Here is a 12,500-nt window from a genome sequence, read left to right on the forward strand (position 1 = left end):
CCTCTGTGTGTTAGTGGATGGTCTGTGGACAGAGTGGAGTAAATGGTCCACGTGTGGGACAGAGTGTACCCATTGGAGGAGGAGGGAGTGCAGCGCCCCAGCGCCCAAAAACGGTGGGAAGGACTGTGAGGGCATGGTGCTTCAGTCCCAGAACTGCACCGATGGCCTGTGTATGCAGAGTGAGTACAGACATGATGAACATCCCCACTTTATTCAACCCTCCTCTGTCTACCTCTGTCTCTGTAGGAACCCAATATATTATTACCCAATCCCTATCAGTCAGCCTGTCAGTCTGTCTATTCGTCTGTCTGTCTGTCTGTCTGTCTGTTTATTTAGGAGCTATCCTATTTTTCACTGTACTCCCATAACTCACCTCCACCCACTTCCACTGTCTCACTTTCTCTCTGTTGTTTCACACTTACCTCCACTTCCCTGCACAAACATACACTTACCACTCACACACACACACACACACACACACACACACACACACACACACACACACACACACGCACGCACACACACACACACACACACACGCACACACGCACACACGCACACACACACCTCTTTCCTCACACACACTCTCCGCTGGGCTGTAGGATGACAGATCTTTTGGAGGAGAGTTATACAAAGACCATGTGCATTTGTTCCGTCCACGTGCCAGCTCTGAGCCCTAGAGATAATCTAGAATAGTCAGTATGTGTTCAACAACAACCTCACCACCGCACCACCAGGCAGCATTACTGTAAGTAATTACCCTTGTCACAGAGTAGGCATTCAGGAGCTATATTTAAAATAATGATAAGTGATTATAATGTACTTAAAGGAAAGCTCATAATTGCTGAGCTACTGTGATTGCCACCCTAATTTAAAGCACGGGATTCGATCGGCCCAATGGGAGGAAAATTGAGGGCCACAAAGTCTCACAAGCACAGACTTGCTGCTTTTCCTGAGCGCCCAATTATATGTGTTGACAAGAAGGCCAGTATTTTACTTTTCCCTGTAGCTCTCTCAAAACATTTTAAAAGTATTAAAAGTGGGGAGAAAGGTCCTGGAATTCATTGCCGTTTCCTGGTAGTGCTCTACAATCCTTCTATACATTTGATTGTTTTGCTCTTTACTCTTGGAGCAACACAGCCCAAGCCCAGTTTGTGGTCAGACTGCTGGAGATTTTCCATAGGCGGAGAAATGCTTTTTGAGATGTTTTTGAAATTGTTTTTGTTTTCTAGGAGACCTAGAAACACACGGTTCAGTTACGCCAACAATCCTGCCTGCTATTCCCTTTTTATACATTCAGAGAGCTGCAGAGAAACATACTGTAGTGTACAGCAGCAGCGTTGGTCTGTGTGCTGCAGACTCATAGGGTAAAACTTTATCTGTTCTGAAGCCGTGTTTATCTGCTGATTCTGGGTCTGCCCGCCCCCTTGTCTGCCAGTAAACATGGGAAAAGAGAGAGAGGGAGGGTGGGAGGGAAAGAGAGATAAAGATAGAGAACAAGAAAGGGGGAGAGAGCTGTAGACAGGAGCCAGGGTGTTAATGAACTGTCTTCTTAATAATGTCTTTAGGGTGAAAAGCCCACACACTGACTCTGGTTCCACCATGCATCCAGCGTGACATCCCTAGAAGCCAGACAGTCACCATGCTCTAAAAACATCACACAGACACTCCACATGTTCTCTGACTATGACATTGATACAAGACCGACTCAGTTTCTGCATGTCAGGTACCGCTGATGGTCACATGTATTCCACTAGTATTCCACAGATATAGCTGCTCTATAGCGTGAATATGACCAATATAGTCACCACAACTCATCAACATGTGTAGATTGTCCCTATGTCTGACTGGTATGACCCAGAACATGTGAATGCTGCTAATATTATAACAACAGTACATTTACTGATTGCTAGTGCATATTTAACTAGATGGATATATATGACTTCGTCCCACTGAGATTGAGGTTGAACTGTTTTTTATGCTCAGAAACAGCAGGAGAAATAATTCAAAGAGCAGCTTTGAAATTGAGCTAAACTTTCTTCAGCCTTCTTATCTTGGCGTGCTGTGAAGCCCTCGTTAAAATCTCTCTCTCCTTCTTCCCCCCCCCCTCTCTCTCTCTCTCTCTCTCTCTCTCTCTCTCTCTCTCTCTCTCTCTCCTTCTTCACCCCCTCTCTCTCTCTCTCTCTCTCTCTCTCTCTCTCTCTTTTCTCTCTCTCTCTCTCTCTCTCTCTCTCTCTCTCCTTCTTCACCCCCCTCTCTCTCTCTCTCTCTCTCTCTCTCTCTCTTTCCTTCTTCACCCCCCCTCCCTCTCTCTCGCTCTCTCTCTCTCGCTCTCTCTAAATCTCTCGCCCCAAGACCAAGCCCATTTCAGAAGCATTTGTTCTCTGTTAGATAGATGGCCAGTTTGCAGAGAATATAAACCCATAACCATTTAGATTTAGGATCTTTCCCTGGATTGATTTTAGGGAAGCTAAGAGGGTGAATCCACTTATGTCTGTGCTAATGACCACCTCCACCAGCGTTTAGGAGATCGGCCCATTATCTAAAAGCTCCCATTGTGGCAAATATGATTGGGAATGGAAGATGTTGTGCAATCTGAACTCACCTTGCCCACTGATCTTCCTCTCTCTACACTGGTCTGGGATCAGCACTAATAGATACCCTCAGATTCCATTCCAGTTTGATCTCATTTCTTGTTGTCTGAATTCATTTTAAACATTGCACAATGCAATCTATCTGACAGATTTTACGTTCAAATGTTATATATTCCAAGTCAGACGAATAACAATGTTACTTGACCTCAATTGCTTTATGTATCGTTCAAACTGAACCGCCTAAAGCCAAACTGAAAGGGCATCTTTAAATGTATTTTATGATGTTGCATGACGTGTTACTTATTTATAACCTTTATTCTGGAAATAAAGGGTAGATCATTTAACTGAGCTAAATATGGAAGGATAAGATGAAAAGGGGTCCAGACCTTCTCTGTTATAACAGTAGATCTAACCGTGCTTCATGGTGTTAGCTTTTAAGCTAGTTTAAGCTGATGTGTTTGTGCTCCCTCTTTTTCTCTCTCTCTCTCTCTCTCTCTCTCTCTCTCTCTCTCTGTCTCTCTTGCTCTCTCTCTCTCCCTCTCTCTCTCTCTCTCTCTCTCTCTGTCTCTCTCTCTCCCCCCCTCTCTCTCTCTCTCTCTCAATTTCAATTCAATTCAATTCAAGGGCTTTATTGGCATATTATATATATACAGTGTTTTAACAATGTACAAATGGTTAAAGGACACAAGATAAAATAAATAAGCATAAATATGGGTTGTATTTACAATGGTGTTTGTTCTTCACTGGTTGCCCTTTTCTCGTGGCAACAGGTCACAAATCTTGCTGCTATGATGGCACACTGTGGAATTTCACCCAGTAGATATGGAAGTTTATCAAAATTGGATTTGTTTTCGAATTCTTTGTGGATCTGTGTAATCTGAGGGAAATATGTCTCTCTAATATGGTCATACATTGGACAGGAGGTTAGGAAGTGCAGCTCAGTTTCCACCTCATTTTGTGGGCAGTGAGCACATAGCCTGTCTTCTCTTGAGAGCCATGTCTGCCTACGGCGGCCTTTCTCAATAGCAAGGCTATGCTCACTGAGTCTGTACATAGTCAAAGCATTCCTTAAGTTTGGGTCAGTCACAGTGGTCAGGTATTCTGCCGCTGTGTACTCTCTGTTTAGGGCCAAATAGCATTCTAGTTTGCTCTGTTTTTTTGTTAATTCTTTCCAATGTGTCAAGTAATTATCTTTTTGTTTTCTCATGATTTGGTTGGGTCTAATTGTGCTGTTGTCCTGGGGCTCTGTAGGGTGTGTTTATGTTTGTGAACAGAGCCCCAGGACCAGCTTGCTTGCTTGCTTACCTCTTTTCCAGGTTCATCTATCTGTAGGTGATGGCTTTGTTATGGAAGGTTTGGGAATCACTTCCTTTTAGGTGGTTATAGAATTTAACGGCTCTTTTCTGGATTTTGATCATCTCTCTCTCTCTCTCTCTCTCCTGTCTCTCTCTCCTGTCTTAGTTGGTTCAGATGTTGTTAACTCCGTTCTCTGACAGATGACATTTTGTTGACATATCGATCAGCTGAAAGGGCTGACTGCAGCACAAGGGCAAAATCACTACATATTTACCTCAGGGCTTGTAAGAAATGAAGTTGTTTATTTTGTGTGATATGTGATCTGAGTGAGATAATTATATGTAGTTAGTAAAGATGATATACCGGTAGTCAACATTTACCACTAAAATAGATAGGCCTAGACCTCAATATTACCATATTTCTAATTATAGTAGTTTTGGGAATGGAGGATTCTTATGCATTAAATATGAAGATACCAATGGGAAAAAAATCTATTGCCTGTTATTGGTGATCCAGCTGTAGAACACAGCCATATTACTATTCAGGAAGCCTCTCTGAATAAATGGCTGAAAAATAGTGATTTCCAGTAGGAGCACCACCCTCTCAGGTCCACAGCTCGGTGATGTCCTGTTTAAAGACTAGCCTCAATAGACAGTGGGTCTATATCCTTGGTTTCCTTTAGGAAGCTAAAGAATGGTTTTACAGTGGCAACCGACTCGCTCAGCATGAATATAACTACTGTAACCAGGATGGGTCCAGAGGTCCCATCATTTAGGCCTGTACTGACGACAACCTCCCCCTGTCTCCTCTTTCTGATTACATGTACACACTCGCCCCATCTATCACACCATTGATTTTACTGTCCCTCTCCATCACAAGTTCATTGTGTCTGTTTATGTATGTCCTAACCAGGTGATGGAGTGCTGCGTGTGACTGTGTGTGTTCCTGGAAACGTATGTGTCTGTGTTTAGTGTGTTTCGTGTGTTTCGTGTGTTTTGTGTGTTTCTTGTGTTTTGTGTGTTTCTTGTGTTTAGTGTGTTTCATGTGTTTCTTGTGTTTTGTGTGTTTCTTGTGTTTTGTGTGTTTCTTCTGTTTTGTGTGTTTCTTGTGTTTTGTGTGTGTTTTGTGTGTTTCGTGTGTTTCTTGTGTTTTGTGTGTTTCTTGTGTTTCGTGTGTTTCTTGTGTTTTGTGTGTGTTGTGTGTTTTGTGTGTGCCGTGTGTTTTGTGTGTTTCGTTTGTTTTGTGTGTTTCTTGTGTTTTGTGTGTGTCGTGTGTGTTGTGTGTTTCGTGTGTTTTGTGTGTTTTGTGTGTTTTGTGTGTTCTGTGTGTTTCTTGTGTTTTGTGTGTGTCATGTGTTTTGTATGTTTCGTGTGTGTCGTGTGTTTCGTGTGTTTCGTGTGTTTCTTGTGTTTTGTGTGTTTCGTGTGTTTTGTGTGTGTCGTGTGTTTCGTGTGTTTTGTGTGTTTCTTGTGTTTTGTGTGTGTCATGTGTTTTGTGTGTTTCGTGTGTTTCTTGTGTGTCATGTGTTTTGTGTGTTTTGTGTGTTTCTTGTGTTTTGTGTGTTTCTTGCGTTTCTTGTGTTTAGTGTGTTTCGTGTGTTTCTTGTGTTTAGTGTGTTTCTTGTGTTTCTTGTGTTTTGTGTGTTTTGTGTGTTTCTTGTGTTTCGTGTGTTTCTTCTGTTTTGTGTGTTTTGTGTGTTTCTTGTGTTTTGTGTGTGTCATGTGTTTTGTGTGTTTCTTGTGTTTTGTGCGTTTCTTGTGTTTAGTGTGTTTAATGTGTTTAGTGTGTTTCTTGTGTTTAGTGTGTTTCTTGTGTTTCGTGTGTTTTGTGTGTTTTGTGTGTTTCTTGTGTTTCGTGTGTTTCTTCTGTTTTGTGTGTTTTGTGTGTTTCTTGTGTTTTTTGTGTGTCATGTGTTTTGTGTGTTTCTTGTGTTTAGTGTGTTTTGTGTGTTTCTTGTGTTTCTTGTGTTTAGTGTGTTTCGTGTGTTTCTTGTGTTTCGTGTGTTTCTTGTGTCTGTGTGTTTCTTGTGTTTTGTGTGGTGTGTGTTTTGTGTGTTTCTTGTGTTTCTTGTGTTCTTTGTGTTTTGTGTGTTTTGTGTGTTTTGTGTGTTTTGTGTGTTTCTTGTGTTTTGTGTGTGTCGTGTATTTTGTGTGTGTCATGTGTTTCGTGTGTTTCGTGTGGTTCTTGTGTTTTGTGTGTGTCATGTGTTTATTGTGTTTTGTGTGTTTTGTGTGTTTTGTGTGTTTCTTGTGTTTTGTGTGTTTCTTGTGTTTTGTGTGTGTCGTGTGTTTTGTGTGTTTCGTGTGTTTTGTGTGTTTTGTGTGTTTCGTGTGTTTCTTGTGTTTTGTGTGTTTCGTGTGTTTGCGATGTATGTTAAGGCCTTTAAAACACAGTAAGTGTTCATTTTTACCATGCCACCCATCCTCTTGTACGTCCCTCTACCCCTCCAACTCCATCCCTTCATCCCTCTCTTCCGCTCTCTCCTCCACCTCTACTGTGGGTGGATAGGATTCCCCAGCTCAGCTGTGACAGATGCAGACGGTTAGTTCTATTGACCCTGCCATTCCCCCACTGTTTATCAGCCTCTGCCTCAGCTACCTCCTCCAACCATCCACCCCTCCATTACTCCTCTCCTCCTCTCCTCCTCTCCCCACATCCATTCACTAGTGCTGCTGAAGCACTAAACCAATGCAGCAGATGGATAACACCTCTCCACCATAGGCCCTCGTCCTCTCCTCCAACTGCCCTGCTCCAGATCAAGAGAGATTGTTTCCCTGTGCCATCATACCTCATGCCTTCTCTGTTGCCTTGTTTGAGTTTCCCTGTTACCTTTCAATTTGATTTTCACCCCCCCCAAAGGTTCCTTATATCAGAAGTCCTCTGAATTCAACAAAGACAAGATTGATTTGGGATATCCATGTGAGTTATTGTTTTTATTTATTTATTAATTCCTTTGTTGTTATTTTGTCCAAGACAGACATTATTGGCGGGATATATGCATGAGGTCTTTACAGCATCTGCATAACAATCATCTGACAACCAAACATTGCTCCACTTGTCATATTCACTATGATGTTTTCACAATTGGCCCCCACAAAAGGGATGTCATGATGAATTTGCATAAAGACCTTATATATACTCCTGTCAAATAAAGTGTCAACCTTATTTCCCATCACTGCCCTGTGACCTGCCATGCCTCACCCTCCCTCTTTCACTCCTCCTAGCCTCCTGTGGTCGCTGCCTCACGTTACCTCTCTGTCTCTCTGCTCTCTCTCATATAACGTCCCTTGGCTGCCTGACTATCTGTTTTCACCATGTCTGGCCCTCTTACCCTCTTACCCTAGGCTGGTAGTGATATTTTACCCTGTTGGTGCTCATTGTCTCTAGGCTGCCAGCCTGCCACTGTCTTACGTCAGTCACCAGAGATCACATCTCAGACTGAGACACAGAGTACTACAGAAATATTACACTTCTATGTCTCTCTCTCTCTCTCTCTCTCTCTCTCTCTCTCTCCTGTCTCTCTCTCTCTCTCTCTCTCTCTCTCTCCTGGCTCTCTCTCTCTCACTCTCTCTCTCTCTCTCTCTCTCTCTCTCTCCTGTCTCTCTCTCTCTCTCTCTCTCTCTCTCTCTCTCTCCTGGCTCTCTCTCACTCTCTCTCTCCTGTCTCTCTCTCTCTCTCTCTCTCTCTCTCTCTCTCTCTCTCTCTCCTGTCTCTCTCTCTCTCTCTCTCTCTCCTGGCTCTCTTTCACCTCTCTCTCTCTCTCTCTCTCTCCTGGCTCTCTCTCACCTCTCTCTCTCTCTCTCTCTCTCTCTCTCTCTCCTGGCTCTCTCTCACCTCTCTCTCTCTCTCTCTCTCTCCTGGCTCTCTCTCACCTCTCTCTCTCTCTCTCTCTACCTTTCTCTTTCTCATTCTTTATAACTCTCTAGTCTTCACCTCTACACAGTAAAATAAGTGTTCAATAATCCCTTTCATTTCCCTTTATTGTATTTTTCTCCCTTTCCGACAATTGCTCTTGTTCAAAGGGATGTATTAATCTAAGTGATACATTTAAATACGCACACTTAGGTTGCTGCCTTTATCATCAAAGCGTGGATAGGAGATTGTTCGACGAAGGGGATGTATGTTAAATAACTGCAGGGGAGCTTGGCAGAGGGAGCGCAGTGAAATTACATTTTCTGACTTTTATCATTTGGCTCTGGCTGCTTTGAGTGGAGATTAGGTGCCTAACGAGAATCTGCTGTTTTTAACTTGATGTCTATGTTGAGGCTTGCTGGACTTGGGATGTACTGAGGGCCTCGTAGGGTTAGCTGATTGGGGTTGAAAATGCCTTCGTACTGCAATTATGACACAACATCTGGCAGTGGTCTGCAGTGCTATGCATACATTCATACATCTTCAAGCAAAGTAACGTTATCTGTTATTGTAGTGTGGTGTGAGTTAATCCTAGTGTTCTCGTGTCTCAGTGCAGTTATGTCAAATACATAACCTTCCTAACCCTTGATTTTGGATTTTTTTTTACCCCTTTTACTCCACAATTTCATGGTATCCAATTGGTAGTTACAGTCTTGTCTCATCACTGCAACTCACGTACGGAAAGGCGATGGTCGAGAGCCATGCGTCCCACGAAACATGACCCTACCAACCCGCACTGCTTCTTGAAACACTGCTCGCTTAACCCGGAAGCCAGCCGCACCAATGTGTCGGAGGAAACACCGCATCCCGGCCCGACAAACCCTCCCTAACCCAGACGAAGCTGGGCCAATTGTGCACCAGTCGCGGCCGGCTGTGACACAGCCTGGGATCGAACCCGCGTCTGTAACGTCGCCTCTAGCACTGCGATGCAGTGCCTTAAACCTCTGCTCTACTCGGGAGGCACCTAACCCTTGATTTCAATTGTGAATTGGCCACATGAAGCTTAAGTGTTCCCCTTGAAATAGCGTAAGAGCAATTGTTGATTTATCTTCCCGTAGAGAAAGGCTCTGTGAGTTTCCTGTCTGATGTGAGGTCAGAGTGATGGTCAGGACTACTCTTCTCTGGGGCAGGGTGTTGGCTCACCATCATTACACTGTGTGTGTGTGAGGGTCAGTGGGAAGCACTGCTTTGATCCTGACTCTGATTAGTGCCTTTAAACACAGAGCTTGTCTGAACAAACGGCCAACTGGCTGAGGATGATACTAAAACAGAGACTATACTCAACAGTATACTGCATGATACAATCCTATATGCTATGACAGAAATTCATAGTGCACATAAATATCATAACAAGAAAAAAAACCTACAGCACACTATTTCCATTTACTGTACTTTTCCGTTCTCCCACACATCTCCTGTAGTCTAAGTACTCCCTCTTGCCCCCTCATCCTTCCTCCCCCATGTGAAATTAGAAGACACAGATTGAGTACCATCTGCATCACTTAAAGACAACAGGACGCAAATGGTCCAACGTTCACACCAGTTAGTAATTTATGGCAGTGGGGCTGGATCTGTGGTTAATACTGCCATCTACTGGTACACCATTGATCAACACCATTTGGAATAAATTGTTCAATCATATGAAACCATCAATGGCCCTTTTATCTGAGCCATTGTACAATGATGTTCTCTTTAGATTATAGGTAATGTATCAACTCCAATCTAATAGTGTTGATTTCTCCCTGATGGCACATGGCTTGAAATCCTTTGTTCCTGTTTTCGCTCAACCTGTCTTTACTCACTCTTTCACTGTCTTTACTCTCTCTTTCACTGTCTTTACTCTCTCTTTCACTGTCTTTACTCTCTCTTTCACTGTTTTTACTCTCTCTTTCACTGTCTTTACTCACTCTTTCACTGTCTTTACTCTCTCTTTCACTGTCTTTACTCTCTCTTTCACTGTCTTTACTCTCTATTTCACTGTCTTTACTCTCTCTTTCACAGTCTTTACTCTCTCTTTCACTGTCTTTACTCACTCTTTCACTGTCTTTACTCTCTCTTTCACAGTCGTTACTCTCTCTTTCAATGTCTTTACTCACTCTTTCACTGTCTTTACTCACTCTTTCAATGTCTTTACTCACTCTTTCACTGTCTTTACTCTCTCTTTCACTGTCTTTACTCACTCTTTCACTGTCTTTACTCACTCTTTCACTGTCTTTACTCTCTCTTTCACTGTCTTTACTCACTCTTTCACTGTCTTTACTCTCTTTTTAACTGTCTTTACTCACTATTTCACTGTCTTTACTCTCTCTTTCACAGTCTTTACTCTCTATTTCACTGTCTTTACTCTCTCTTTCATTGTCTTTACTCTCTCTTTCACAGTCTTTACTCTCTCTTTCACTGTCTTTACTCTCTCTTTCACAGTCTTTACTCTCTCTTTCACTGTCTTTACTCTCTCTTTCACTGTCTTTACTCTCTCTTTCACTGTCTTTACTCTCTCTTTCACTGTCTTTACTCACTCTTTCACAGTCTTTACTCTCTCTTTCACTGTCTTTACTCTCTCTTTCACTGTCTTTACTCTCTCTTTCACTGTCTTTACTCACTCTTTCACTGTCTTTACTCTCTTTTTCACTGTCTTTACTCACTCTTTCACAGTCTTTACTCTATCTTTCACTGTCTTTACTCTCTCTTTCACAGTCGTTACTCTCTCTTTCAATGTCTTTACTCACTCTTTCACTGTCTTTACTCACTCTTTCACTTTCTTTACTCTCTCCTCCATTGTCTTTACTCTCTCTTTCACTGTCTTTACTCTCTATTTCACTGTCTTTACTCTCTCTTTCACTGTCTTTACTCTCTCTTTCACTGTCTTTACTCTCTATTTCACTGTCTTTACTCTCTCTTTCACAGTCTTTACTCTCTCTTTCACTGTCTTTACTCACTCTTTCACTGTCTTTACTCTCTCTTTCACAGTCGTTACTCTCTCTTTCAATGTCTTTACTCACTCTTTCACTGTCTTTACCCACTCTTTCAATGTCTTTACTCACTCTTTCACTGTCTTTACTCTCTCTTTCACTGTCTTTACTCACTCGTTCACTGTCTTTACTCACTCTGTCACTGTCTTTACTCTCTCTTTCACTGTCTTTACTCACTCTTTCACTGTCTTTACTCTCTTTTTAACTGTCTTTACTCACTATTTCACTGTCTTTACTCTCTCTTTCACAGTCTTTACTCTCTATTTCACTGTCTTTACTCTCTCTTTCACTGTCTTTACTCTCTCTTTCACAGTCTTTACTCTCTCTTTCACTGTCTTTACTCTCTCTTTCACAGTCTTTACTCTCTCTTTCACTGTCTTTACTCTCTCTTTCACTGTCTTTACTCTCTCTTTCACTGTCTTTACTCTCTCTTTCACTGTCTTTACTCACTCTTTCACAGTCTTTACTCTCTCTTTCACTGTCTTTACTCTCTCTTTCACAGTCGTTACTCTCTCTTTCACTGTCTTTACTCACTCTTTCACTGTCTTTACTCTCTCTTTCACTGTCTTTACTCTCTCTTTCACAGTCTTTACTCACTCTTTCACTTCCTTTACTCTCTCCTCCACTGTCTTTACTCTCTCTTTCACTGTCTTTACTCACTCTTTCACTGTCTTTACTCACTCTTTCACTGTCTTTACTCACTCTTTCACTGTCTTTACTCTCTTTTTAACTGTCTTTACTCACTATTTCACTGTCTTTACTCTCTCTTTCACAGTCTTTACTCTCTATTTCACTGTCTTTACTCTCTCTTTCACTGTCTTTACTCTCTCTTTCACAGTCTTTACTCTCTCTTTCACAGTCTTTACTCTCTCTTTCACTGTCTTTACTCTCTCTTTCACTGTCTTTACTCTCTCTTTCACTGTCTTTACTCACTCTTTCACTGTCTTTACTCTCTTTTTCACTGTCTTTACTCACTCTTTCACTGTCTTTACTCTCTCTTTCACAGTCGTTACTCTCTCTTTCAATGTCTTTACTCACTCTTTCACTGTCTTTACTCACTCTTTCACTTTCTTTACTCTCTCCTCCATTGTCTTTACTCTCTCTTTCACTGTCTTTACTCACTCTTTCACTGTCTTTACTCACTCTTTCACTGGTTTTACTCTCTCTTTCACTGTCTTTACTCTCTCCTCCACTGTCTTTACTCTCTCTTTCACTGTCTTTACTCTCTCTTTCACTGCTCTCTCTCTCTGTCTCTCTCCTCTCCTCCACTGTCTTTCTCCCTCTCTGTCTCTCTCTCACACCCCCCTCCCACAAACACTTTGCCAGTGGCGTTTAGACACCTGTAAAGAAGGCTCTATATTTCACTTGTCAGTTTCTTGACAGTGAAGGCCATTATTCACAATTATCAACATAAGGCTTTGACACTGTTTCACTGTTTCCATCCATCTATAACTGTTCCACTTTAATTAGGGTCATTACAGCCTGGGTTCTACACGCAGCCACTAGAATGAACAGAACCAAACTAGGCCTTAAAATCACTCATTCTCCAGCTGAAAACAGAAGAAGAAACGATCTGGGAGGGAAAGATGAAAGGAGAAATGTGAAACGTGGGTTATTTCTAGATCTTATCAGAAAAACGAAAGAACAAAGCCAGGGACCGGGGGACAAGGAGAGACACAGATAAAGGAATGTTTGTGTATGTGGTCCATCAGGGACCTCTGTAATTTAC

The 12,500-nt window shown here is 42.2% G+C and overlaps 1 protein-coding gene across 4 annotated transcripts in view; it reads left to right on the top strand.

Moving 5' to 3' along the window:
- The window catches only part of LOC110537154 (netrin receptor UNC5C), a 267,850-nt gene that overhangs the window by 218,352 nt on the left and 36,998 nt on the right, over window positions 1-12,500 (top strand). For 2 of the 4 annotated variants that reach the window (XM_036937159.2, XM_036937158.2), the window contains 2 exons: window positions 15-179; window positions 6,750-6,809. In XM_036937159.2, the coding sequence (XP_036793054.2) occupies window positions 15-179; window positions 6,750-6,809 (225 nt within the window). The remainder of the gene's footprint in view (window positions 1-14; window positions 180-6,749; window positions 6,810-12,500) is intronic. The other 2 variants (XM_090191973.1, XM_036937160.2) reach the window with 1 other exon arrangement.

The sequence above is a fragment of the Oncorhynchus mykiss genome, chromosome 12 (genome assembly GCF_057628025.1).
Source record: "Oncorhynchus mykiss isolate SJ-2025 chromosome 12, ASM5762802v1, whole genome shotgun sequence".
NCBI lineage: Eukaryota > Metazoa > Chordata > Actinopteri > Salmoniformes > Salmonidae > Oncorhynchus > Oncorhynchus mykiss.